Source organism: Astyanax mexicanus, chromosome 20 (genome assembly GCF_023375975.1).
Source record: "Astyanax mexicanus isolate ESR-SI-001 chromosome 20, AstMex3_surface, whole genome shotgun sequence".
Lineage (NCBI taxonomy): Eukaryota > Metazoa > Chordata > Actinopteri > Characiformes > Acestrorhamphidae > Astyanax > Astyanax mexicanus.
The window spans coordinates 16,686,520-16,714,360 of NC_064427.1; the positions used below are offsets into that span (position 1 = coordinate 16,686,520).

The 27,841-nt window shown below is 37.3% G+C and overlaps 1 protein-coding gene across 1 annotated transcript; it reads right to left on the reverse strand.

Moving 5' to 3' along the window:
- Positions 1 to 543: 543 nt before the first annotated feature.
- Positions 544 to 27,649, reverse strand: antxr2b (ANTXR cell adhesion molecule 2b). The gene is made up of 17 exons (XM_007229919.4): positions 27,307 to 27,649; positions 25,893 to 25,964; positions 23,249 to 23,320; positions 19,728 to 19,809; positions 19,280 to 19,384; positions 18,501 to 18,569; positions 13,513 to 13,593; positions 13,373 to 13,433; positions 13,182 to 13,280; positions 11,392 to 11,461; positions 8,933 to 9,011; positions 8,226 to 8,321; positions 8,097 to 8,147; positions 6,948 to 7,043; positions 6,008 to 6,181; positions 4,169 to 4,249; positions 544 to 1,776 (listed from the first exon to the last, which is right to left on the reverse strand). The coding sequence occupies exons 1-17, from the start codon at positions 27,429 to 27,431 to the stop codon at positions 1,738 to 1,740; spliced, it is 1,452 nt and encodes a 483-aa protein (XP_007229981.3). The 5' UTR covers positions 27,432 to 27,649; the 3' UTR covers positions 544 to 1,737.
- Between the last annotated feature and the right edge of the window lie 192 nt (positions 27,650 to 27,841).

The window sequence follows — 27,841 nt, forward strand, 5'->3', positions numbered from 1 at the left end:
ACTTTTTTTCTAGTAGACTTTAAAGTGCAGTTCTATACAGTTTATAAAATGTATTAGATTCTATAAATATACATATAAATAATAGTGAACAATTACAGTTTTTACTAGAAAGAAGAATGTTTGACTATATAATAATTATAATTGCAAACTTAATTTAATAAAGTGTGGCCACCCAATACTATAATCTTGTGACCACTATATGTTTCTAAACATTTTTCCCTATTTGTTTTTTACTTGTTGTGATTGAAAAAACAATGGCACTTTTAAAATGTTTTTCCATTCAAAAATTATCCTTTTAGAACTCATTACCTAAATATAAAACTCTTATATAACCATATAACCAAGTTCCATTACATTTCATTATTATTACGGGAAATTGTATTATTATTATTATAACCAGAAAGTATAGTTAAATATCATTGTTTTACTATTTTATATGTAGCATTCCTCAAACACAATGATCTGATTTCCTTTTCAATAATGTGAAATATCTCTAACAGGATTATCACTGAGATTATCACTAATCCAGACAGACAGACACACTTTCTTAAAAATCAGTTTATTCATTTGGACAGTCAGCAGTGTTCAGGAGATTAATCTGTCAGTAAGGCAATTGTGCGAGTTATCAGATTTACACACAGGAGATTATTAATACATGTCTGTTTACTGCCTTTTACTTATCTCATATAAATACATCCAGGGAAAACACAGAGGCCTGGCTGTATATATATATATATATATATATATATATATATATATATATATATATATATATATATATATATATATATATATACTGTATTTTAAGGAATATCAGCATGTCTGGGTCTGAGACATTCAATATAGTGTTTGCGAGCAAAATATTTACAATAACTAATGTAAAATTAATAAAATTATCTGAGACAGATCAGTGCTTTCTTTTTTTGTGGAATTATAAAAAACACAATAATACAATACAATTAATAAAAAAATACAATTAATGCTCAAATTAATGATCTACACTGATACTCTTCCTTTTCTATATCTCTCTCAGAAACAGCATACATGACCAGCACTTAATTCTACAGCTAAAAGTTAAATCTTAGAATTAAATCTTTAGAAAAATATTAATATCAGATGTGTCAAACGTATGAAAAAATAAAGAAAAAACTTGCAATTGTAAAATTACAACTACTAGTGCACATCTAGAAGCACACTGATGGTTCAGGACACCATTTATCCCAAGATCCATCCATCTATTTATCCATCACTATCCAGCTTCATCCTGGTCAGAGTTGTAGAGGGACCCAGGTCCAGAGCGCCGGTCCATCACAGGGTTTCCAGAAATCCAAAAAATTAGGGATGGGACAAAATATTGATATCACGATACATTGAATCGTATTGTTTTTGTTTGAATTACATTATTGGTACATGGCATCAAATATGGATACTATTATTAAAACATAGGCATTTTAAACTCCCTAAGACTGACCCCCAATCTGACTTACTAAGGTTGCTGCTTCATTACTCCACATGGTGGCGCTATAATAAAATAAACAGGGTAATAAACCCATCTTGAAAAATATTGGTTGTTAAATTCTGTGAAACTGATACCAATAAATCCATAATTCCTGATGTTTGAATATTTAAGATCGAGTATTGAGTATCACAGAATCGTGGGATACCCTGTGATTCCAACCCTTAGTAAACCAGGCACTTAAAAAAGGTACAACTTTAAGAAGACACGGAGCGTTCGGCCTATCGACTCTGAATCCTCGTGAATTTGATACAGCGCCCCTGAAACACAAAGAAACCAGCAAGTTTATTATCAGAATCCTTCAGCTTTTAATTGTTTATCATATTTATAGGATTTTAGACCACACAAAAATGCAATTTTCCAGCTTAATTTATTTAAAATGGATTTGTATTTTTCTGTCACTGTTTATTTGTACTTTACAAAATTTTCTGGATTGACAATTTTAGGGAAAATCAGCATTTGATGAAAACCTGACTGATCTAGAGTTGCAGACATGTAAAAAAAAGTTTTATGGTCACCTTGTTCTCATGTTTCCAAAATACATTTTGATAACTCAAGCTAATTTTATTGTCCAGCCATCTGCTGCAACTCAACGCTTTCAGATGCACACTGCTCAGCCCAGTCAGCTTTTCATCCTGCCCCGCCCCAAACTCATACATCACATTTTTTAAATTTGGTTTAGTTACCCTTTAATCTTTACATCAGCTAAGAATGAAGACAAAATTTAAGTAAAGAAATAAGAAGTACCTAACATCATAAAAAGATTCAGAGAATCTGGAGCCCTATTCGGACAGGATTAGTTTCCCAGGGGGTTCTGGGGTAATTTTCTCTTTTATGGGCGTGTTTTATTTGATTTTGTTCCCGTCCAGAACGATCATGTACGTGTTTTTCTCAGACATTCTCTGAGCAATTAAAAGGATTTAAAAAGGTTCATGATCAACCAGCCCTGAGGCACTGGCCTCCTCGCTCGCCTCTCCTCATTATCCCATATAAATGTATAAACTCTGACAGCATGCTCAAGCCCCGCCCCCCCTCCCACACAGAGCTGCTAGTGCCCCCATTTAGAGACCCGGTAAACCACCCCGTCCCACCACGCCTCTGCTACCACACATCAGACTCATCCCACACCGACGACGCCATTCATTCACTCATTCACTCGTTTATTCACATCAGGTTCAGTAAACTCGCATCACATGGTCTATAGAGATCATTATGGCATGTTTCACCACACTGACATTTACACTAATTTAGAATAATTGAACTCAATTGAGGGAGCTTTGATTCTAATGGGGATGGAGGGAGAAGATTTCTCACAGCTAGACCAGCTGGACCTAAGGCTGAACACAGACACACCCAGAACTGTGAGAATACAGCCGACACTGATAACCGACAACAATGCGGAGAACCTGGATATACTAACATTCTGCTCTGGTGTGAAAAATACACTAATAAAACAATTAAATACGTCTGATTAAGAGCTGATGGTGTGGTTCAGTGGATAACACCACTAGCCACCACATCGTATGAGAGACTGCGGTTTAATTCGCGGCCAGGGTTACTGTATGCTGCACTACAGACTCCTAACATTTTAATTTATTACAATTTATTTATTACAGGAACACGTGTGGAATCATTCTGTAAACAAAAACGATTAAACAATATGTTAAAGAATATGTTTCTCTTCTGATTTATGTAAAAAACATTTTAATATAAAAAAAATAATTGTTATGGGGCAGTGGATAACACCACTGCCTGCCAGTGAGCTACCCTATCCTGTGGGAGACTGGGGTAAATTCCCAGCCTGGAGGTTTACTCTACACGATTTTAGCCCAGTTCTTCAGTTGCCAACAGTTTTTCATTGACTGATCGCTGACAAGTCACAGACACCTGGCAAATCTTTGGCATGCTAGATATCTGACCCAGTCAGCAACATGGAGTCAGAAGCTGCGGCTACATACTGCCAAAAAAAAAAAACAACAACATAGAAATCATGCCTGTATATTTCAGTTTATCTAAAGAAAACAGGTTTTACACTGTAAAGCACTAGCATTACTGCTACCGTGAGCTGATTGGTTGGTGAGCTGATTCTGGAGATACAGGTAGAGCATGTTTAAAAGCTTGTACATACATGTACATTGGACATAAGGACATATTTCAGTATAAAACTGATCATTGCAAGCATTATTAAAAAAGTGCAAATTAGTTTTAACATTTTGAAAAACACCAATGAACTGTAGAATTGCTCCATAAATCTGAAGCATTATCAATAAATATGCAACGTTTTTTTTAATACTGACACACCCTTATTGGCTTCAATGCTACATGACCTCCATGTTTGCCAAACTGAGTGTGACAGTCGGGTCAGAGGTCACCATCCACTCCGAGATATCAGGGCGAAGCCTCATCACTGCCAGACTCTCAGCTAATGATGCTAACAGTGATGAATTCTCATTGACATGGTGTGTGTGTGTGTGTGTGTGTGTGTGTGTGTCTGTGTAATGTAAAGAGTCTAGGGTTGCACATGAACACAAGAGCTGAGAGATCGTAATTTAATTTCAGAGATTTTTTAAATTTTTATTTTGTTCGGCTCTGAAATGTCCTATTTTTACCTAAAAGTCTTTAAACATTTTAGCATTTAAAATAAAATCATACCTTGTCATTTGCTGTGGGTCTCATGACAGCCACCCGGTCGTACTGCCGCCGCAGCAATGCAAGCATAGCATCAAAACGGCCCTGCATACACAGCATTTATTATTTATTAGACATTTATTATTATTATACAATATATCATTCACTTACGTCTCCTAATGCCTCCATTAGGATGCATCTCCATTTGCTTTCTCCTAATGGACTCAGCAATGTGGAAAAAAATAGGACACCACATAAAAGCTTTTGTCTTTTTAACCATATTTAAACATATAGAGACAGTATTTAAACTTCACTTTAATAGTATTAAGAGCTGAAGCATATACAACTAAACAAATAAAACTGTAGAAATTACTTTTAAACATAAGCTGAAATTTGTATGACTCACAAATATTGCTTTAATAGCTGGTATTTACCTTTAGACCTTTCCAAAAATCATATAAATGTATAAACTCTGACAGCAGGCCTCAAGCCCCGCCCCCCCCCCCCCCCTCCCATACAGAGCTGCTAGTGCCCTCATTTAGAGACCCAGTAAACCACCCCGTCCCACCACGCCTCTGCTACCACACATCAGACTCACCCCACAACGACGACGCCATTCATTCACTCATTCAGTAAACTCGCATCACATGGTCTATAGAGATCATTATGGCATGTTTCACCACACTGACATTTACACTCATTTAGAATAATTGAACTCAATTGAGGGAGCTTTGATTCTAATGGGGATGGAGGGAGAAGATTTCTCACAGCTACACCAGCTGGACCTAATGCTGAACACAGACACACCCAGAACTGTGAGAATACAGCCGACACTGATAACCGACAACAATACAGAGAACCTGGATATACTAACATTCTGCTCTGGTGTGAAAAATACACTAATAAAACAATTAAATACGTCTGATTAAGAGCTGATGGTGTGGTTCAGTGGATAACACCACTAACCACCACATTTACCTTTAGACCTTTCCAAAAATCATATAAACTATCAGTCTCTGGCATCGACTAGGTGAAGAATTTTCCCACTCCCACAATTCTTTCAGCTGTGTGACGTTTAAAGGATTTTTTTGCACGCATAGCCTGTTTTAAATCATTAAACAGCATATCTATAGGATTAAGGTGTGAAGGCTTTGATTTAGCCATCCCAGACATTAAGGCATTTGGTAGATTGCGTTTTGGGTCATTGTCATGTTGCATGGTCCACCTCCATTTTGGCTTTAAGGTTGGCACAGATGGCTTCTCATTTTCCTTAAGCACCATATGACTCTGCGTTTACAAGAAATTGACTTTTTATAATCAAGAGAAAGATGGATGATCACAAGCCATCAAACCAAACTGAACTGCCTGAATTTTTGCACCAGGAGTGAAGCAGCATAAAGTTATCCAAAAGCAGAGTGTAAGACTGGTGGAGGAGAACATGATGCCAAGATGCATAAAAAATGTAATTAAAAACAAGGATTATTCCACTAAGTATTGATTTCTGAACTCTTAAAACTTTATGAATATGAACTTGTTTTCTTTGCATTATTTGAGGTCTGAAAGCTCTGCATCTTTTTTGTTATTTCAGCCATTTTTCACTTTTTTGCAAATAAATAAATGCTCTAAATGACTATATTTTTATTTGGAATTTGGGATAAATGTTGTCTGTATTTTACAGAATAAAACAACAATGTTAATTTTACTTAAACATAAACCTATAAATAGCTAAATCAGAGAAACTGATTATTTTTTTCCAGAGCTGAATAATATATATATAATATGATATATATAATAAAAAGGGCAAAATTAGCTTTTGAGATCAATAAAGTATCTCTCTATCTATCTAAACATGGTAAGACTCACCTTAATGGGCGTGTACCATTTAGACTGAGGCGGAGGGGGGTAAGGAGGTGGTGGTCTAGGAGGAGCTTTAATAATGGGCTCCTCCAGCTCCTCCTCTGGCATAGTGATCACAGCGTTTTTAGCTTTCTCCAGCCGAGCTCCCTCCTCCGTCGATCCTTTCTCCCCCCAGCGAACCTACAGAGAGTATGTGAGGAATTTTACCTGCAGAGGAATTTTAGTCCTGTTCTTATACCTGAAGTCTCTGATCTGCAGTTTATTTTAGGCTAAGTGGATACGTTATTTTTTTTTACAGTGTAGAGCAAATATTCACAAAATAATATATAGTTCGGTACAACAAAACAAGCCATATCTGTCAGGGTTGACATAAGAACAAGTAATCTATTGAACTGAACAATAAACCAAAAAACTAAACAACAAAGATACACAGGATATACTAAAAAAGAACACAAAGAAACACTAGCAACCATACAGGTGTATAAATCGCACAGAACAAAGGGGCTTCTTATACACACCCCTGGGGAAGGTAACGAGCGGGCTTGGTTACAAAGACACAGGTAAACTGGGGCACAGGAGACACAGGAGAACAACACAGGGCCATGTTATAAGGAGCACATGACTAAGAAAACATCAGAAACATCCGGAAAATAAGAAATAGGTAGATCAGAAAGGACAGAAAACAGGACAAAAGCGTGGCAATAGTTCTGTTTTGTTGTAAATTATGGTCGTTAATCGTGTTGGTCATGTGGAAGCAGCTAAATCAGTCAGGAACGCAAATTTACATCCCATGCAATGAGTGAATTTTCTGTGGAATCACACAAATAACTATTTGATGCACCTTCATTTTTACGTTCACCTTTGAAGAGTGTAGAAACTAAAATTACTAGAGTTATATGACTATTAATATAAGATGCTTTACAATATGCAAGTATTTTCATCCCACCTCCATGCGTTTGATCCCACCAGCACCTCGTCCTCCATAGTAGGAGGCGTCCACAGTGGGCCACTTCTTTTTATGCAGTGGGTCCTCCTCCGGCTCCTTGTAGAGGGCAAGAATAAATATAATTAGAGCTCATTCTCATTCCGTCGTTTTTTCATTCATGTTATGAATGTCTAGTTGTGTCTCCAGTATGAATGAATACCATGTGAGCTGTTTTTGTGAAAAAAGTGCTCCACTGATCCAGTATAACACTGCTTTAGTTTGGTGGAGGAGTGGGCAATATTTATTTTACTCATGAATATTCATACATGCAAACATATTGCCTCTGATTGGCTAACAGCACTGCAACACAGCAACATAAATAAAGACATTTTTACACTAATAACTTTAGTGCCTTTGCAATGTCATATATTACTTTACAACATGTGTAATAATGTCCTGCTAAGTGCAGTTCAGCCACTGAACTAGTCTTAAGAGTCTCTGTTAAACACCAAATTCACCGGAGATCCTATTTAAAACTATGTAAACCCACAGAGGTGGGTAGTCCAGGTTCAGTGTGAACAGAACTGTTCTAAACATACTGTTCACCTACCTTCTTAATTGTATTTGGCTGGTGTTGTTCCTCCATAGACTAATTCTAACCATTTGTTCCTTAGCTCTGAATTACTGGGTAAATCATATAAACACTGATGTGTTATTCACACAAATAACACAGGAATGAACTCCATGCTGTTCCTAGCGCTGTTAGCTCCTATCTGACAAGACGGCGTCGCTGCCCGGCTTCAGCTCTGGCTGTGGGCGGTCCCGAGCCGAGGTGGGCGGGGGCATGAATACTAATTCACGGGTTGATGTAGACACGGTGCTTTTCCTGATCGACTCGTTTCTGTTTTTCTGAATATTTTCTTTTACTAGCTACTGCAGACAATGAGGAAGAGGCTGAGGAAGAGTTTCATCATGTGCAGCATCATAAACAACTCAGAGACCTACTGTATTTCACAATACAAAAGAACAAGTGGATTTTAGTGAAAGGAAACCTTTATAGCTTTAGGTTTTCACATAATGATTTTTTAATGTTTTAAAACATTAGGATCTTATACAAATGTAAAACCAGTCACTGAGTATCAGGTAAATATAAACCTAAAAGAGGCTTACAGGAACTGGACGTGGGGGTGGAGGTCTGGATGGGGGTGGATCCCTAATAACCTGTAAAATCGACAGAATTACTTAAAATACAGCAGATTAGGTGTAGATAATATCGTATATGGGAGTGTGGGAGCTCACCACAGTACAGCAGAGCGGCCAGAACCACCAGAGCAGAGCCAGCGCCACCAACAGAACCAGAACCAGGAACACTATGGCCACCACTATCCCATTAGACTGCATTAAAAAAAAAAAAACAAAGAGAGCACCTCAGTTTCTGAATCAGTTTCTCTAACTTTGCTATTTATAGGTTTATGTTTGAGTAAAATGAACATTGTTGTTTTATTCTATAAACTACAGACAACACTTCTCCCAAATTCCAAATAAAAATATTGTCATTTAGAGCATTTTTTTTACAGAAAATGAGAAATGTCTGAAATTACAAAAAAGATGCAGAGCTTTCAGACCTCAAATAATGCAAATAAAACAAGTTCATATTCATAAAGTTTTAATAGTTCAGAAATCAATATTTGGTGGAATAACCCTGGTTTTTAATCACAGTTTTTTTTCATGCATCTTGGCATCATGTTCTCCTCCACCAGTCTTACACACTGCTTTTGGATAGCTGTATGCCTTTACTACTGGTGCAAAAATTCAAGCAGTTCAGTTTGGTTTGATGGCTTGTGATCATCCATCTTCCTCTTGATTATATTTCAGAGGTTTTCAATTTGGTAAAATTAAAGAAACTCATCATTTTTAAATGCTTTCTTATTTTTTTCCACAGATATATAAATGTGTAATGTGTATATGTGTTAGAATGTATACTGATATGTTTGTATCATACTCACACATGTGGTGGCATATATCGTGATTGGGCTGGAAATGTAGGAGTGGCCATGATTAAAGCTTATCAGCACATCGACTGAACTGTTGGAGCAGAAAAACTGTTATTACACATCAAAATACACAGATTCCTGAGATAATGACACAAACCTTACTGAATTATTACTAAACCCTGTTGGAGCTAGAATTGATTTACCTTAGGGGAATCTGCAAAGTCTGATGTTAGTAATTGTATAATGATTTTAATCCAGTATGAATCTAAAGATGGTAAGATGTTCTAAGTTCCAGAGTATACTTTTTACCATGAAATTACAATTATAATATAATTGTCCAAACATGAATTCAGTCATTTAAATCCATCAAAAATATATTTAAAAATTTTAAAAAATATGGTAAAATTAACCCAGTATGTGTAGATTTAAAGTGTGACATTAATAATTGTGGAGTGAGTTTAATCAGTATGAACCAGTATGAATCTTCAGAGTGTGTAGTTTTTAAAGTCTGACATTGATAGTTGTGAAGTAAATCTGTAGTATTACCTTTTTACAGTGTGAATATGATCCAGAATGAATCCAGTCTGAACATTAATAACTGTTCAGTTATTTTAATCCAGTATAAATCGGCAAGGTTCATTTGTTACAGTCTGAAATTAACTGTCGTGGAGTAAATCTGCAGTGTTGTGTCTGTCCAGTTTTAATTGGTTTAATAAATTCCATCCAGTATGAGTCTGCAGGGTGTGTAGTTTTAAAGTTTGACATTCTTATTCGTGTAGTTCATTTAATCCAGTATGAATAGGCAGGGTGTCATTTTTACAGTCTGACATAAATAGTTGTGGATTAAATCTGCATCATTGTCTTTTCCCAGTTTTAATCAGTTTAATCAAATTAATACAGTATGAATCTGCAGGGTGCCTAGTTTATAGCTTGGCATTATACATATTTGTGGAGTTAAGTTATTTCAGTATGAATCTGCAGGGTGCGTAGTTTTATACTTTGATGTTATTATTTGTGGAGTTAATTTAATCCAGTATGAATCTGCAGGTGTGTTGTTTTATAGCTTGACGTTATTATTTATGGAGTTAATTTAATCCAGTATGAATCTGCAAGGTGTGTTGTTTTATAGCTTGACGTTATTATTTATGGAGTTAATTTAATCCAGTATGAATCTGCAGGGTGCTTACTTTTATACTTTGATGTTATTTGTGAAGTTAATTTAATCCAGTATGAATCTGTAGAGCAGGGGTGTCCAAACTATGGCCCGCGGGCCATTTGAGGCCCGTTTCCTTTTTTGGAGCGGCCCGCGAGGTATTTTAGAAATAGAATGAAAGTTGGCCCGCTGTTAAGCAGGTTTTTATAATGTGAGATTCAAAGTTTTAACGCTAGGTGTCAGAAACGGGCCAAACAGTCTAAAAGCGGAGAGAGTGTGCATTTCTAGCGCAGAAAAACGGGCCAAAGAGTGTAAAAGCGGGGAGAGTGTGCATTTCTAGAGCAGAAAAACGCGGCAAAGAGTGTAAAAGCGGAGAGAGCGAGCATTTCTAGCGCAGAAAAACGGGCCAAAAAGTCTAAAAGCGGAGAGGGTGCGCATTTCTAGCGCAGAAAAACGGTGCAAAGGATCTAAAAGCGGAGAGAGTGCGCATTTCTAGCGCAGAAAAACAGGCCAAAGAGTCTAAAAGCGGAGAGAGTGCATATTTCTAGCACAGAAAAACAGGCCAAAGAGTCCTGAGAGAGTTTAACATTAAGAGAAATCATGAAATTCAACATCAATTTGAAAAATCTTAGTTTACACAACACTGTCAAAGACAAAGATAATAAGTCAAGTAAAATGGTGTGTAAATGAAATAATCAGGAAAAAAATATTATTTAAAGTGGTATATTTCATTATTTGTTTTATTACAGAGTCAGTGGCCCATGATTTCAAAAATATTTCTCCTTCTGGCCCCCAACAAAAAATGTTTGGACACCCCTGCTGTAGAGTGTCAATTTTACAGTGTGGATTAAATCTGCACTGTAGTGTCTTTCCCAGTTTTAATCAGTTTAATCGATTCGATCCAGTATGAATCTGCAGAGGGTGTGAAAAAAACTCAAAACTCCACAGAAACTCGAAATAGAAAGGTTGAACTGGGTCATCAGTCAGGCAGAACTTTTAAAGGTCAGGCAGCGTGCCACTGCAAACTAAATGCCCTGACGTAACACACACACACACACACACACACACACACACACACATACACACACACACACTCAATAACAAGCTCTCTCCTTCACTCTGCTTGGCCTCTTGTTTGAGTGTGTGTGTGTGTTCGCTGCTTATCAGTGGTCTTATGGCTGCCAGCGAAACCCAAACAGAATCAGGAGAATCCCATGATGCTCCTCTGTCTGCCCTCCAGCTCCAGCAGCTGGATCTCTATTCATCTCCAGCTCCTCCTCAAACTGCTGCAGGAAGAATAATACATAATGATACTCACTGTCCAGCTTCAGCCAGCGCCGGAGCGGCACACAGCACGTACGAGTCCTGTACATTACTCGGCTTCTCATCTGAGAGGAAGAGACGACGGCGTGAGATCACTACACACTGACAAACACACTCATCACACACTGCCTTCATTTACTAACCTCATACCAGTAACTCCATTAAACACTGAGACACTTCACAACTTCACACACCAGTTTCCATCCTCACCACATCACTGCAGACGCTTCCACAACACATGAATTACTACTGACCACTTCAGTTTCTGAATCAGATTCTCTGTTTTATGCTATTTATAGGTTTATGTTTTAGTAAAATTAACATTATTGTTTTATTCTATAAACTACAGACAACATTTCTCCCAAATTCTAAACAAAAAATATTGTCATTTACAGCATTTATTTGCAGAAAATTAGAAATTTTTATATTCATAAAGTTTAAAAGTTCAGAAAACATTATTTTTGTGCATATTGGCATCATATTCTCCTCCACCAGTCTTACATACTGCTTTTGGATAACTTTATGCCTGGTTTACTCCTGGTGCTAAAATAATTCAAGCAGTTCAGCTTGGTGGTTTGATGGCTTGTGATCATCCATCTTCCTCTTGATTATATTCCAGCGGTTTAAAAAAAAGAGGTAAAATCAAGGAAACTCATTTTTAAGTGGTATATATATTTTTGAGAGCTGTAATATATCACAATATCGATATGTTGCCCTACCACTATAGGCAGGGTCAATTTCCTCTGCTGAGAAGCGCAGAAGTGCTGCCCCGTTAAAATAGCAATCTGCAAAAGTCAGAGCGCACCTAGCGTTTAAAAGGAATGATGAGCAAGTGACACACTGATTGGTTTATTTCACAGTACACCCATAATTAATGAAGAGAATAAGAGTAGTAATTCTGTGTGTTTTGAGTCACGTGTAGGGTCAGGTGTACTTTTCCTGTCATTACAATAGCAAAGACATACTGTTTACTTTTTTAGCGATCTATAGCCAATACTTTTTATTGCGCTTTGCGTAGCTGTATTTAGAGTGTGTTTGGTATCATGAAAATCGTGAAAAAAAATTGAACATGAACTTATTCTTTTAGTTAATCATGGGTGTGGTTAATTTTGGGTGTAATGTGAATAAACCAATCAGAGTGTCAGTTGCTCATAATTTTTTTTAAGAACCGCGTCAGCTCTGACTTTGGCACGTTTGTATCTTAACAGTCCCAGCAGAGGATACTGATCTGATCGTTCACACTGTGAAGATACACCAGCAGCTCATTTATGGGAACAGTAATGTTATTTAATTCTTTATTCTGTTTATTGTTGAGTTAAAAGTCTGGTTTGTTAAATGCTACAATAAGGCCTGTGGTATTTCTATGTACTATATGATGCTTATTACTATGTCATTATTACTGAAAGTAGATTTAAATGTAGATTTGTAGATTTAGATTTGTATACTGCATTAATTCAGTACACTAGGAATACTAGAATGGTGTGACCAAGTAGAAAGGAGTTAAATATTACTAAGAAAATGCTCACATATATTAATAAACAGTCCATATTGGACACAACAAATATATCCTGAGATCCTGTGTGTTTCTGAGTAAATATAAATACATGACTGTGGTCTTCCCTGCTTCCTCCTGCTGTAACCCAATTACAGTGGACTAAAGCAAATTACAGACCTTTCTATACTAATAGCGTCCGAACAGCTGAACTCAGACCTGCTGTTTAAACTGTTAAATACAGCCTCCGACAGCTGAGAGAGCTTAAACACGGCACATGTGGTCTGGCTTACTGTAAGGTTCCTGCTGATTGATGGACAGCGTGCAGACCACACCCTCCGAGCTCCGCCCCTGACTGAAGCCTCGCCCTCTGAGAACAATGTTGAATGATTCTGAAATAGAAAGCAGAAAAGAAAAGTCTTGCTATACTAAAATAAGCAAAAATCAAAATTTCAAACAATTCAATTTAAAATACACAACTTACCATTCACACAAACACTGGAGGGCTCGACGTTAAAAATCTCTATGCACGATTTCTGTAAAATCTGAGAAAAACATAAAATTGTGTTTAATTGCTGTTTTTTTCCTCACGTGTTGAGAACTGAGGAAGTTACCAGGTCTTACAGAGTTCACAATAGACTTCAGAGCCTGAAATCCATCCAGCACAGGAAACACCTGATCTTTGCTGTCAGCGATATCAGCAAGCTGGAGAGAAGAACACAAAACAAGCCAAAAATAAAAAATAAATCTGTAAATTACAATAACTAATATTAATAGCTACTGTTATTAAACACATTTCCACAGGCTTCAGCTGCCCTATTAGGAAGTTGTTATCAGAAGCAGCCTTGGGTTTTTACCCTTCAGATAGCTAGATGGATGGATGGATGGATGGATGGATGGATGGATAGATAGATAGATAGATAGATAGATAGATAGATAGATAGATAGATAGATAGATAGATAGATAGATAGATAGATAGATAGATGCAAAATGTTTTAAACAGAGTGACATGCCAAATAGTAGGAAGTTTTTTTTTAATTTATACTTATCTACTGAACGCAATGTCACGTGACCGAGAAAGCCTAAAAACTTATTGGTCCTCCTGCTTTTTAAATTAATTGCAGTCTGGATGCAGGAGTTTTATCACTAAGTAGAAGTGTGAAATATTTTTTACAGACGCCCTCTAAGAACCAAATCACGTCCAGATAGAACTTTACATACTGTTTTTGGTTTATTGTTTGTTTGTTTTCCTTGTTTGTTATTAAATATGACTTGCGTTTGAACCCGTCTCTGCAATTTGTTTTGCTGCTGCAACCTTGACAAGCCTGATTTAATTTGTTCAATGTTGGATAGAGTTGCTCAGAACTGAACAAAATATATCTGTGATAAATAGAAAATAGTGGCTGGTGTGGCGCAGTGGATAACACCACTACCTGCCAGTGAGCTACCCCATCATGTGGAAGACTTGGGTTCATTTTCTGCTCTGTGTAACACTAATAAGAGTCCTTGGGCAAGACTCCTGACACTACATTGGTCCACCTCTGTAATAGAAATAACCTTGTAAGTCACTCTGGATAAGAGTGTCAGATAAATGCTGCAAATTAAATAAAACATTATATACTAAACAATAAGCAATACATTCTACAACAATGTGCAAGAGGAGGGGAACACTGAAAATAGTGTATGTTGTTGCTTTTCATTGCAAAACAAGTATCTTCATTTTTGACATTTGTTTTATAGTTTATCATTCAAACACACAAACTGTCCCTTACAATTGTGTGACTAATGGACCAAAAGAAACTCTCAAAAATTGCCTCAAAAATTTACTCTGTACAGTATTTAATTACTTTCCATTCACATTCCTTTATTGTTAGCAACATCATCTGCTTGTTGCTTGTTGTCAAAACGACCAAACCCTCCAGCTATTCCTTCAGTCCATGAGTGTTTCCAGCTCTGTTCTCCAGATAATGTACAATAAGCAACGTCTCCATGCCCACGCTAATCTAATTCCAGCCCCAGTTCACTTCCTGCACCAACCAGAACATCACATTCAACTTGACTCAATTTTTAATACAACACTGCTCTCATATTCAACACTAATAACATTACCTGTTCACATTCTCATACATCAGACCTACAGTCATCACACTGCTAATGATCCTCACGATCCTTACCTAGATATTTCCATCCATTACCTTCAACACAAGATATGACAGTGCTATATGCTGCTTATTACTGAAAGGGATCATTACTGGGGATGTTCTGGTAGACATCATAGAAAGAAAGTTGTTAATAAAAGCCTTTAAATAGGCCTTTTGGTTAAAAGTCTTATTCCATCGTTTTTTCATTTATTTTAAAATCTAGTCTAGTTGTGTCTCTAGTATAAATGCATGCAATGTGTAAAAAAAAGTGCTCCGGTGATCCGGTATAACCCTAGAGTGTTTCAGCCCGGTTACAGAAAAAGATTTACTTAGTGTAATTAACTCATCAAAATCAACATCATGTATATTAGATCCAGTACCCACACAATTATTGAAACAGGCACTGCCAAAGGTGGGAAAATCATTACTAGAAATAGTAAATTCATCCCTTAGCATGGGCTACGTACCCAATTCTCTTAAATTGGCGGTCATTAAGCCCATTATCAAAAAGCCAAATCTGGACCCCCGCGAGCTTGCTAATTATAGACCAATTTCTAATCTTTCCTTTATAGCCAAAATCCTAGAAAAAAATGTGTTTAACCAGCTGCGCTTGTATCTACAAAGTAATAGTATGCATGAGGTTTTTCAATCTGGATTTAGACAAAACCATAGTACTGAAACAGCTCTACTTAGAGTAACTAATGATTTACTTTCAGCTCTTGATAGGGGCAGTAATGCCATCCTTGTACTGCTAGATCTAAGTGCTGCCTTTGACACCATAGATCACGCTATTCTACTTGATAGGTTAGAAAATCTTATAGGAATTAAAGGATCAGCCCTCACCTGGTTCAGATCTTATCTGAGAGATCGATTCCAGTGTGTTTACTTAAATAACGAATGCTCTTATCAGTCTAGAGTAAAATATGGTGTCCCTCAAGGATCAATACTGGGTCCATTACTCTTTACTCTTTATATGCTACCACTGGGTAAAATTATCCGTAGGCATGGTATTAACTTTCACTGATATGCTGATGACACGCAACTTTACATATCTGCTAAACCCAACGAGGAGCTCTGTATAAATCAAATAACAGACTGTATTAAAGACATTAAAAATTGGATGACACACAACTTTCTCTTACTTAATTCTGATAAAACTGAGGTCCTTCTATTAGGTCCTAATATTGATAAAAACATAAATGTTAATACTGTAGACATAGACGGTCACTTAATTATACCTGGTAAAACTGTGAGAAACCTTGGGGTCATCTTTGACCCAATTCTTTCGTTTGATGCTCACATATGTAGCATAGTCAAAATTGCATTCTTCCACTTAAGAAATATAGCTAAAATCCGCAGTATACTCTCTCTGGAAGATGCTGAGAAGCTGGTACATGCATTCATAACCTCCAGGCTGGACTACTGCAACGTGTTGTTGGCTGGAAGTCCACATAAATTACTTCATAAACTCCAGCTAGTTCAAAATGCAGCCGCAAGAGTGCTTACCAGAGCTAGAAAGTTCGATCACATTACACCTATTCTTTCATCCCTACATTGGCTACCTGTTAGATTTCGTATAGATTATAAAATACTTCTCCTGACGTATAAATCCCTCAATGGTCTGGCCCCGCATTATCTACAGGAACTCCGTACTCCTTACAATCCGCCGCGTTCACTCCGCTCCCAAGACGCTGGCCTGTTATTAGTCCCGCGTATTAGAAAAAACTATGCAGGAGGAAGAGCGTTCTTTTATAAAGCTCCCCAACTTTGGAATAGCCTCCCTATTAATATACGGGGCTCAGACACACTCTCAATCTTTAAATCTAGACTCAAAACATTTCTATTTGCTCAAGCTTTTGAGTAATGTCTCATTACAATTTTCTTCCTCTTACAGCTTATCCAGCAAATATAAACCCTGTCCTAATCATCTGCTTTCTCTTTCTCTCCCCATGTCCTGAGCTGCTGCTACCAGTGCCCATCCCACTCCAGCAGAGTTTTATAAAACCATTCTAACCCCTTTTTCTTCCCTCCCGTCTCTGTTCTCTATCTCTATCTTTCTCACATGTGCTGGAACGCCTGGCCGGCCGGTCTTCCTGGATGTGTCCGTCTGTGGTTCCAGCTTTCAGGAATCAGCCCTGTCCTTCTACTCATCAGAATTATTTCACAACCCTTCTAACTTCTGCTTTTTTCTCTTCCTTTCCTTTCTGTTTTCTCTATCTATCTCTTTTACATGTATGGAGATGCTGTTCCTGATGTTCCCAGCCTGGCTCTCCACTGCCCGCTGTGTTGTTCTCCGGCTCTGCAACCCTGCACTGATTACCATTAACACACTCAGTATCTGTTTCTGTATTAGCCATAGCTCTATAGTTTGTGCCCATCACATTCTTATATTCATAAATTAGTACCTGTTATATTAGCCATAGTTCACATTAATTCTCTGTACTGTTTTTGTTCTGTTATTTGTTTGTTGTTTGTTTGTACTGAGCGGGTCAACCCGAGTAGGATGGGTTCCTCGGACTGAGTCTTGGTTCCTTCCAAGGTTTCTTCCTCTTAAAGGGAGTTTTTCCTTGCCACTGTGTCACCATAAAATTGGCATCTCTGTGGTGCTGCTCATAAGAGGCATGGACCTGTTTTTCCTGTAAAGCGGCTTTGTGACAACCTTTGTTGTAAAAAGCGCTATATAAATAAAATTGAATTGAATTGAATTGAATTTAGTCCGGTGGAGAAGAGTGCGGGGAGAAACAATAGGATTTTGGCTCCTGCTCATGAATATCATACATGCAAACATATCGCCTCTGATTGGCTAACAGCACTGCGACACCAGGAGGCAGCAAAAAAAGCAAAAGTTAGAAATATTTTAAAATAAAGACATTTTTACACTAATAACAGTCTTTGCAATGTCATATGTTACTTTACAACATGTTTAATGCTAATGCTGAACCTGCTAAGTGCAGTTCATCCACTGATCTAGTCTTAGAGTCTCTGTAAAACACTAAATCCACCGGAGATCCTATGTAAACCTATAGTTACTTACACACTTAGAGGTGGGCAGTCCAGGTCAAGAAAGTAAAAATCCACCCTGGGTTTTTTGGGATTTTTACATTTAACTAGTGTAAACAGAACTGTTCTAAACATACACCTACCTATCTTAATTGTACTTCACTGGTGGTTTTCCATAGACAAATTCAAACCATTTGCTCCTTTATTATGAGCCTAAATGACCTATTTTGCTAAATCAACTCTGATTTTAGTGTTTGTCTTAAAAAACAAATGTGAATTCAGTGATAAAAATTAAAACTCTCCTGAATAATATTAAAAATTAAAACTCTCCTGTAATATTATGAACAAGTTAATGAGTTACATATTATTTGCTCCACTGAAAAACACACACACACACATTCATTTATCAGTACATGAGGGCAAACTCAGGCTTTGTAAACAGACAGTATCAGTGTATCAGTCTCACATACCTGCTGGACATCAAATTCCTTCACCCCCACGCAGTAAACACGAGCACCATACTGTCTCGCTACGTCAGCCTGAAACCACAGACACAGGTAAGGAAAATATAAATAACAATTTACCTACTGCACTTTTCACAAAGCAAGCGTCTCAGACTGCCTTCATTGAGTTTACAGTGCAGCCTGGATGCCCACACACACACAAAACGGGTTTTTCCACTGAATACCCACTTTATTCAGTAAGTGTAATGCTTCAACAGTAAAAGTGCAGTTTATGTATTTTATTAACATTTTATTAATCATGATCAAACAATTAATTATTAAATTTTTAATAACAAAATTTTAACATTATTAAAATACAATATCAAAAGACATTTGGATCTAAATAACAGAATATAATAGAATAGAATAGAATATCTTCATTTGTCATTATACCAAGTATAACGTAATTAAGGTGCAATTCTCTCCGGTGTTACAAACAATACATATTGAAAAAGCTATGATTTAACCAAAATAAATTACCAATAATCTAAAGTTTGAGTTACAAAAAAAAATTAATAACATAAAAGATTTACATAAAGAAGAAACAGCAAAAACAAACAAGAAACAAAATAGTGACAGATTGCCCACTGCCCTATTCAACAATGAAATAGACTGATTACTTTCAAGTACAGCTTGTATAAGTACACTAACCTTAACATGTAATTAAAAAAAATACCAGAGAAATGATGCAGGACTGGAATAGTGAACGATTCTGCAGGTCTATAGATAATTATAAACCACCTCACCTCCGTCACTGCAAGGTCATGTGGGTAGACGTCCAGTTTCCCATCAGTCAGTGCAATAATAATACTCGATGCTCTTATGCTTTGAGCTTTCATTTGTTCTATTACCTGAAAAAGAAACAACACAGCATCAATAATCATACACCGGGATGATTAACTTACTTCCAAAATCAGGATTATTAAAATCAGGTTTATTCTGCTTTTATTTGAGGAACTGCCTCTCCTGTCCAAGAAAAGCTTCCAGGTAGATTTTGGAGCATTGCTGTAAGGATTTGATTGCATTCAGTGAGAATTACTGTAGTCAGGATGTTGGATGATCACCAACCCGATACTAGGTAGATTTATACCCCCATATAATTCAATATTTAATTATCTGATTAACAATAATTGTTTACAGGGACTAGACAAGCAGTATGTGAGCATTTGCACATCTGTGTCAGCATGATCTTACCTTCTTAAACCCTTCATGCATGTAGGTTTCACCAGCAGGTCTGATCTTACTCAAGCGCTCCAACCCCACTTCAATAGAAGGCCTATTAGACACACACACAATACACGGATAAGCCAAAAGTCATGGGACAGCAGTATGTAAGTAACTTGATAATGAAGTGTTAACTAAGAGGAAAGCGAAGGAGACATTCAAAGCAGAATTGTCAGTATTATATAATATTACATTACATTACATTACATTACATTATATATACTACTAATTCTGCAGGTGCAAGAAAGAGATCTACCAGAGCAGACAAACCAAACTCAATCTAGTCAGAGCTTAAGGGCCTACATTCCAGATCTGCACAATGTCTCCTCCGCTAAGAATGCTAATCATGCACATCAGCTGTCCAGGACTGGGAGAAACACCAGTATACGATGTGTCCCTCTCAGGAACCAGTTCAGCAGCCCTGGTCCTTTGAAATCTGTAATCGTCCCGTATTTGGGCAGTAAAATACGCGTTACGTATTGAATTGATCCGGGACGCGATTTGTCCCGTATTTTTAAGGTGAGTTATTAAGGCAGGTGATTTGTTTCAGAAACACCGCTGCGGCACTGCCCCCCTCTGCTGGAGAACAGCCACCCCTTCTAAACAGAGGCTGTGACTCTCATTGGTCATGACACGGAGACTCACAACCAATCAGAAGCGCAGCCTCTGTTCAGGAGTGGCTGTTCTCTGAGAAGAGGAGGGGCAGCGCGGTGGCGCGTTCTAAGGCTGCGTCCAGAAACTTTTGCTACTCCTCCTCTCCTACTCCTCCCCCCATTTTCCCGTGCTCTGTGGGCGTGGATGCAGTGATGTCATTGGAAAATCCTTAAAAGTCTTCCGGAGTAGGATACACTGATGTAACCTCCGTTGGAAGCCTACTACAGGTGGATTTTAAGCGGCTTCTTTCGTCTCCTACGGTATTCGGACAGGCGGCAAGATGGCCTCATGAAATCAGTTTCCGGGTCACGGAGGAGAGGAGGAGGATCGGTAGGAAAAAGGAGACACTTTTGGGGTTTCTGGACGCAGCCTAAATCACTCGCTTCCTATCACAGAAACAGTGCACTATTTACCACTGATTAACACACAATATAGTGCACTATTCCTGTGATTTAGAACGCAAAGACCAGTGCTCACGCACAAGGTTTATCAGCACGCAGCCGGAAAGGGACCAGAGGCTGAGGATGAGAGGAGAATACAGGGAGAGAGAGCAGTGTCGAGGTTCCCTGTGCGATATGCGTCTCCAGAAGCTGATATGGTATAAAAAAAGCTAATTTAAAAGCAAAAATGGCACAATTTAGTTTATTACATTAAAAATATTTCTGTTATGAACAACATATTTCTGAACGAAACATACAGTACTGTGCAAAAGTTTTAGGCACCTGTGGGAATTTCAGTAAAGAAAAAGCTTCTTATATGTGCAGTAAGTGTTTATTAGCTCAGTAAAACACTAAAAATACAATAAATACAAACAGCAATTTTACAAACAGCCCTGTTCTCCTTAATAAAACATCTCCTAATCTCTCCTCCTCATCTAAGTTTTATAGAGTTATTTCTCATCATATCTACACCTGGTTTGGGAAATTGGTAAAGCAGGTGAGCTGCTGACGGAACTGAACATATACACATGCTGCCTGAGGAGCATCCAGGAGAAAATGGAATCTCTACACTTTGTTCTTCAGCTCGGACCACAAGATATAACATACTTAGTTAAATATGAGAATTCCTTGTTATGTTTTACTGTATTTATGTTTATTAGCATCTGTTCAAATCATATGTGGTGCTTTTTCCCGGTAAAAACACTCATATTAATTTGGTGCCTAAAAGCACCAAAGCACAGTTAGCACAGTACTGTATATTATACATTAGGGGTGTCACGATTCTCTAAATCCTCGATTCGATTTCATTTTCGATTTGAGGGTCACGATTCGATTCGATTCTCGATTTTCTTGTTTTTTTTCTTGTTATTATTTTATGCCTCATAAAATTTAAATAATATATTTATTATTATTATTATTATTATTATTATTATTATTATTATTATTATAAATATTATAAATATTATTATTATTATTTATTAAGATATATATGGTAATGCCATCTAGTGACTTTTTTTGGTAGCAACAGTGTGCACTATTAAAACAAGCAGTTTATCAGAGCTGTGTGTGGATGGCTGGTGAAACTGCTCATTACATGAAGCTGCAGTTCTTCATCCAACCACTAGCAGCAGCAGCACAAGCTCCGCTCTCTTCACTCAGTCACTACTTCAGTACAGCCCAGCCACGGGCTACAGAGCTCAGCCAGTCCGTTTTTACTGTTTCTGTAAACAAATAAAGGTTTTAACCCCACTAACCGGATAATACAGCTCACTACAGTTCATCTTTCAGCCCAAGCAGCTAACAGCAGCAGGTTAGAACAGCCGACACGGAGGCACTGCTCGGATTACATTATATTACCTCAGGATGTTTATAACTACGGAGTTTAGTGGACACACCACGGCCGCCAGGTAAGTCTTTTAAAGGCTACTGAAGACTATTAAAGGCTATTAGAGTGTAACCCCTGGCTCCCAGGGGTTACAAGAGGTTATTGAAAGCATTATTGGGGGGCAGAAATCAGTACAGGCTGGTTAGATAAGTGATGTGGGTATTGTCTTATAAATATTTACACATAACTTATATCTCTCCTGAAAAGCTTTTATTTTAGTCAGAAACACGCTTGTGTTTACTTTATCTGAGAGAAAGATGTTTTTTTAATTCAATGGAAAGCAACAGGTGTAGTCAATTATAAGTTTAAGATTTTTAATCCACCTCACTGTGATCTATAGTCAGTGTTCTCAAGTCACACTGACACACGCATTTCAGCGAGTTCACACGCTCTCACCTGCGCGCACCCACCCCTCCGTTAGATACAGATACAAAACCTGCGCGCCCAACCCCCGCCCCCCCTCCCCCGTTGGACAGATAAAAACAGTGATCACACTCCCGCCGACTGCGCTCATGCAGTGGCTATCTCTATTTAAATGAATAGGATGCGCTGTGTTGGTGCCGCGCCATTTGCGTAGCGCGCTGCGCTATTTGCGTAGCGCGCGCGGGAGGGATCGTCGATCCTCTTTTTGACTTCGATACTCGAGATCGTGACCTCATTTCGATTCGATTTCGATAAAATATCGAGATCGTGACACCCCTATTATACATGTGGTTTGAATTAATCTAATACTAAAAGTGTCTGCCAAAACATATATTTTTTAACAAACTTAGCATACTGTTTCATGGTTTTATGGAGTTATGTTATCAAATTTATAGACTAATACATATATATATATATATATATATATATATATATATATATATATATATATATCATAGTCTGCCCCCCCTCCCTTATTTCATTTTCGAAAAGTTGGCAACCCTAAGCTCAATAGAGTTTTGTAGAAATCTCCAGTGCTTAGAAGTGCTAAAGATAGCATTAGCATTAGCGTTAGCATGATAAGAACTCACCTGTCTCCAGTGAGGGGCAGAATCAGTTCTGCTCTAGAGGAGAAGACTATGAAAGATACTCTCATCTTTGGACTGCAAGAGATAAAGCAAGAAGAGGTGGTTCTATATTAGCATGTAAATAATTCTGTAATGTAAATATTTTGTATTATTATTAGCATTGTTATTAGTATTTATACCAATAAAACACTATTATTGGTATTTATATGTGGAAATGTATATTTCTTTGTTCCAGCATCAAATTATTTAAAAGATATGGCAATATGGAGATATAAGATTGCATAAGTGCTCCAGTGCTTGTGGTTACTACTAGAGCTTAGAAATAGAAGTAAAACACAGAAAATTTCATATTTTATTGTTCAGAGTATTATTGCCAGAAATGTACTACATAAAAACAGAAAAGCAGACTACTATATATTTATTTTGCTTTTGTTTGTGTGCAGTGTACATGCTCTAAATATTCTGCACATTAGTTTGTGGTAGCTTTTTAGATTAGATTATTTTTTCTTTTATAAAATTTAATTAAATTTTTGTTATATATTTTTTAGTTTGCTACTCTACGTTTATCATTATAAACAAAATACGGGTCTTGGTAAGTTACAGTTTACATTTTTTGTTTCTAGCTGTTATATTTATACTATATAAAACTAGTAAAATATATATTATGATGTGCAGAACTAAATTGAATTTGTTGTCATATGACCAAGAATATCATTATCGCAAAATATCCTGAAATATCATGATATTATGATATTAATGATATTATTTTAGGGCCATTCTGATCCAGACTGGAGTCCAATACAGAACACTATTATATCCAATCCAAATACACCCATGTGGGAGTGGCAGACAATTCCAAAAATAAAAAAAAACTAAATAACTTGCAAAAACTCAAATCCACCACAGTGCGTGCGTGTCAGCAGTGTCCTACTTACTGTTTTTATCCAACCTTAATATATATTTTATTTAAAAAAAAAAACATTACAATAGATTGCAGACTGACGCATGCAAAATTACCCCTGTCTCACCCTAAGATTTACTGCATTTATTCCCAGGACTCAACGACTGTTAACTGGGTCACACAGCCACAGAATCCACTCTACACAAACAGCAGCATCATAAAGTGTCTAAAGTTAAAGATAGTAATGCGTTATTATGTGTAAATTTAGCCTCACATATGTTCACAGTGTGTGGTTAGTGCTGCACAATCTCTTCAGCTCTGTCATTTCCTCCAGCTTTTACTATTAACCCTTTCTGATTTATACTTAACTTTATAGTTAAGTGCACATTTACAGCAACATACAGCTCTGGAAAAAAATAAGAGACCACTTAAAAACCTCTGTAATACAATCAAGAGGAAGACGGATGATCACAAGCCATCAAACCAAGCTGAACTGCTTGAATTTTTGCAACATAAAGTTATCCAAAAGCAGTGTGTAAGACTGGTGGAGGAGAAGATGATGCCAAGATGCATGAAAACTGTGCTTAAAAAACAGTGTTATTTCACCAAATATTGATTTATGAACTTGTTTTTTTGCATTATTTGTCTGAAAGCTCTGCATCTTTTTTGGCAATATTTTTATTTGTTTTTTTTGTTTTTCCAGAGCTGTATTTATTCAAATGGAGATCTTTGAGTTGAATCAATTTATAATAACTGAGTTTATTATAAGTTGACCTCATCGTTTTTGGAATTAACACCTCTACCTGTCGCAAATACAAAACAATAATAACATTAATAATAAAGTGTCTGTTGAAATAAATTAAATAATTCTATTACTCAATAAAACCCTTTGAAACTATAATACACTGATTTTCAGATAAGAAATGAAAAGGAGCACTACTGAAAGGTGAAGTGCCTTGTAAACGTATATAATAAAGTTGTATATATTCAATTATAATGCTTATTTGCACTGATGAAGCATAACATTAGGATCCCCTATGTGTTTCTACATATATTATCCATTAATTCAACTTAAATGATCATATTGGATCATTGGTAGTTCTATAATAACTACAGACTGACTGTAGTTCTCTATCTGTGCAGCAACAGATTTAGAGCTTCTGTCTCTGATTTTACTTTATCTACTTTATTATTATTATTATTATTACTATATTATTATATATGAACTTAAATAAATACAAAATGTAGATATAGACTGGATGGATGACTCCAATATAATATTTATGGGTTAATATGTAATGAACTGTATGGCTCTAAAGTAGAATTTAGAAACCTTGTAGGAGATTTAAACAATTCCTGTATCAAAAATATTTTATATAAAAAATAGGGATATATAATGGCTAATGGGAATAAGAAGGCTACCTGTAAGAGCTGTAGTAAGATCGTTTTTTAAACAAATTAGGTACTGACTTGGAACATTTTTATTTGTAAGTGTGTTTATAATTACTGTACTTAATGTATATGTGTGTTCTATTTGTTATATTCTGTATGCTTGCTACTAATTAAGTTTTCTTAAAAAGATTGTAGGTAGAAGTGTGTAATAGAGTGGTGAAGAACTAACGCAGTTTGAGAGATTATAAGCAGTGTTTAAAACCTCCAGCAGCACTGCTGTAGTATCTGCTGTGGGTGGTAAGAAGTTTAAGGGGTTAAATGAAAATTCAGGCCCGAGTCCGAGAGGCTGCTTACCTCACAAAGCGATTAGTGAGCTGCTCCACAAATCCATATATCTCCAGCCAGTTGTCCGACACACTCCCGGACCTGGAATGATGGCACATGTTTTCATGACTTAGTGAGATAAACAGGCCCTTATAAGGGCTCCACTCTCCACACAGGTCCACTCACTCACTCAGCTCAGCTTCAAACCAAATGTCCTGAAAATAGCAGCTCTAGCTCTTAACACACTCTTATTATAGACACACAGCAGATGTGAAGAATTTCAGGATTTGAGCAGAGAGGGAGGGAGGGGGGGATAAAAGAGGATGAGAGGGAAATCAAGAGGAAATACTGTCTGTCTGTGTGTGTGTTGATGTACAGCTCTTGAAAAAATGAAGAGAGCACTTCAATTTCTGAATCAGTTTCTCTGATTTTGCTATTTATAGGTTTATGTTTGAGTAAAATGAACATTGTTGTTTTATTCTATAAACTACAGACAACATTTCTCCCAAATTCCAAATAATAATATTCTCATTTAGAGCATTTATTTGCAGAAAATGAGAAATGGCTGAAATAACAAAAAAAGATTTAGAGCTCAGACCTCAAATAATGCAAAGAAATCAAGTTTTAAGAGTTCATAAATCAATATTTAGTGGAATAACCCTGATTTTTAATCCCAGTTTCATGCATCTTGGCATCATGTTCTCCTCCACCAGTCTTGCCCACTGCTTTTGGATAACTTTATGCTGCTTTACTCCTGGTGCAAAAATTCAAGCAGTTCAGCTTGGTGGTTTAATGGCTTGTGATCATTCATAATCCTCTTGATAATATATTCCAGAGGTTTTCAATTTTGTAATATCAAAGAAACTCAACATTTTTAAGTGTTCTCTTTTTTCAGAGCTGTACATGTTAAAAAGCAAAGTTTTCTTATTCAACACTTTATTATGAACATTGTTATGATATATAAATACTTACATATGTGCATAATACTCAATATTATTACATATTCATGCATTCAACATATATACAATATAAATGGAACATGTTGTTATTATTACATATATGTAATTACATGTATATATAATTTATATACCGTATATGTAATATCTATATTGGACATATAAATTATGTGTAGGAGTGTGTATTATTCATACAATTTCTAGATTTGTTAAAAAATTAATTCATTCACACATTTATACAATCACTGATGCTCACCTGTTCCCCCACTCATCTGTCCAGAATCCCACCTACACTCACTTGTTTTGCACCCCGACTCACCTGTCCAGCATCCCACACTCACCTGTTCAGCTCACCCCGCCCACCTGTCCAGCAACCACCACCTCCCCCCCCTCCCCACTCACCTGTCCTGCACACTCCTCACAGTACCCTGTCCAGCACACCCCTGCCCCTCCCACACTCACCTGTCCTGCACACCCCTCCCACTCACCTGTCCAGTACGAAGTACAGATCAAACGCGCCGCTGCAGGACCCCCTCTCCTCCTCCTCCTCCGCTCCACACAGCCCCCCTAGCGCGCGCAGCGCCGTCAGTAGTAGCAGCAGCGCGAGCCGCATCTCCCTCCGCCCGGGGCGCGCCACATGCACACGCTGACGAGCACGCGCCTCTACCCGCGCCTAACGCCGCGCCCGCGCCCCAGCGTGTTCTCCACCCGCGCGCTCTGTAACATCGCGCCGCGGCGGTTCCTCCGCAAGCGCAGCTTTTACAGATTTACCGAGAGTCCGCGTGCAGCCGAGCGCAGCGCGAGCCCAACAATCAACTTGTGCCCCTGCCCTGCGATGCGCTGCGCATGCGCGCGGGCTGATAGTGCTGTCCACTGTGTTACACACTGAACTGTCTCCAGAGTTCAGCAGCTCTTAAAGGGATCCTGTCCCAATTACATCCCTAATCATACTATATATATAATTAATACTTAATTCAGCTTTAACTTTAAATTCCACCCACTGCTGACACATACACATTACAA

Bases quoted from the DNA above. Each gene is read 5' to 3' on its own strand.
- antxr2b (XM_007229919.4), bottom strand. From the start codon at position 27,431: ATGCGGCTCGCGCTGCTGCTACTACTGACGGCGCTGCGCGCGCTAGGG. The intron at 9,012-11,391 runs GTGAGTATCATT...CTGCTCCAACAG, and splicing joins GCGCTGGCTGAAGCTGGACA to TTCAGTCGATGTGCTGATAA. The intron at 7,044-8,096 runs GTAAGCCTCTTT...GCCCTCTACAAG, and splicing joins CACCCCCACGTCCAGTTCCT to GAGCCGGAGGAGGACCCACT.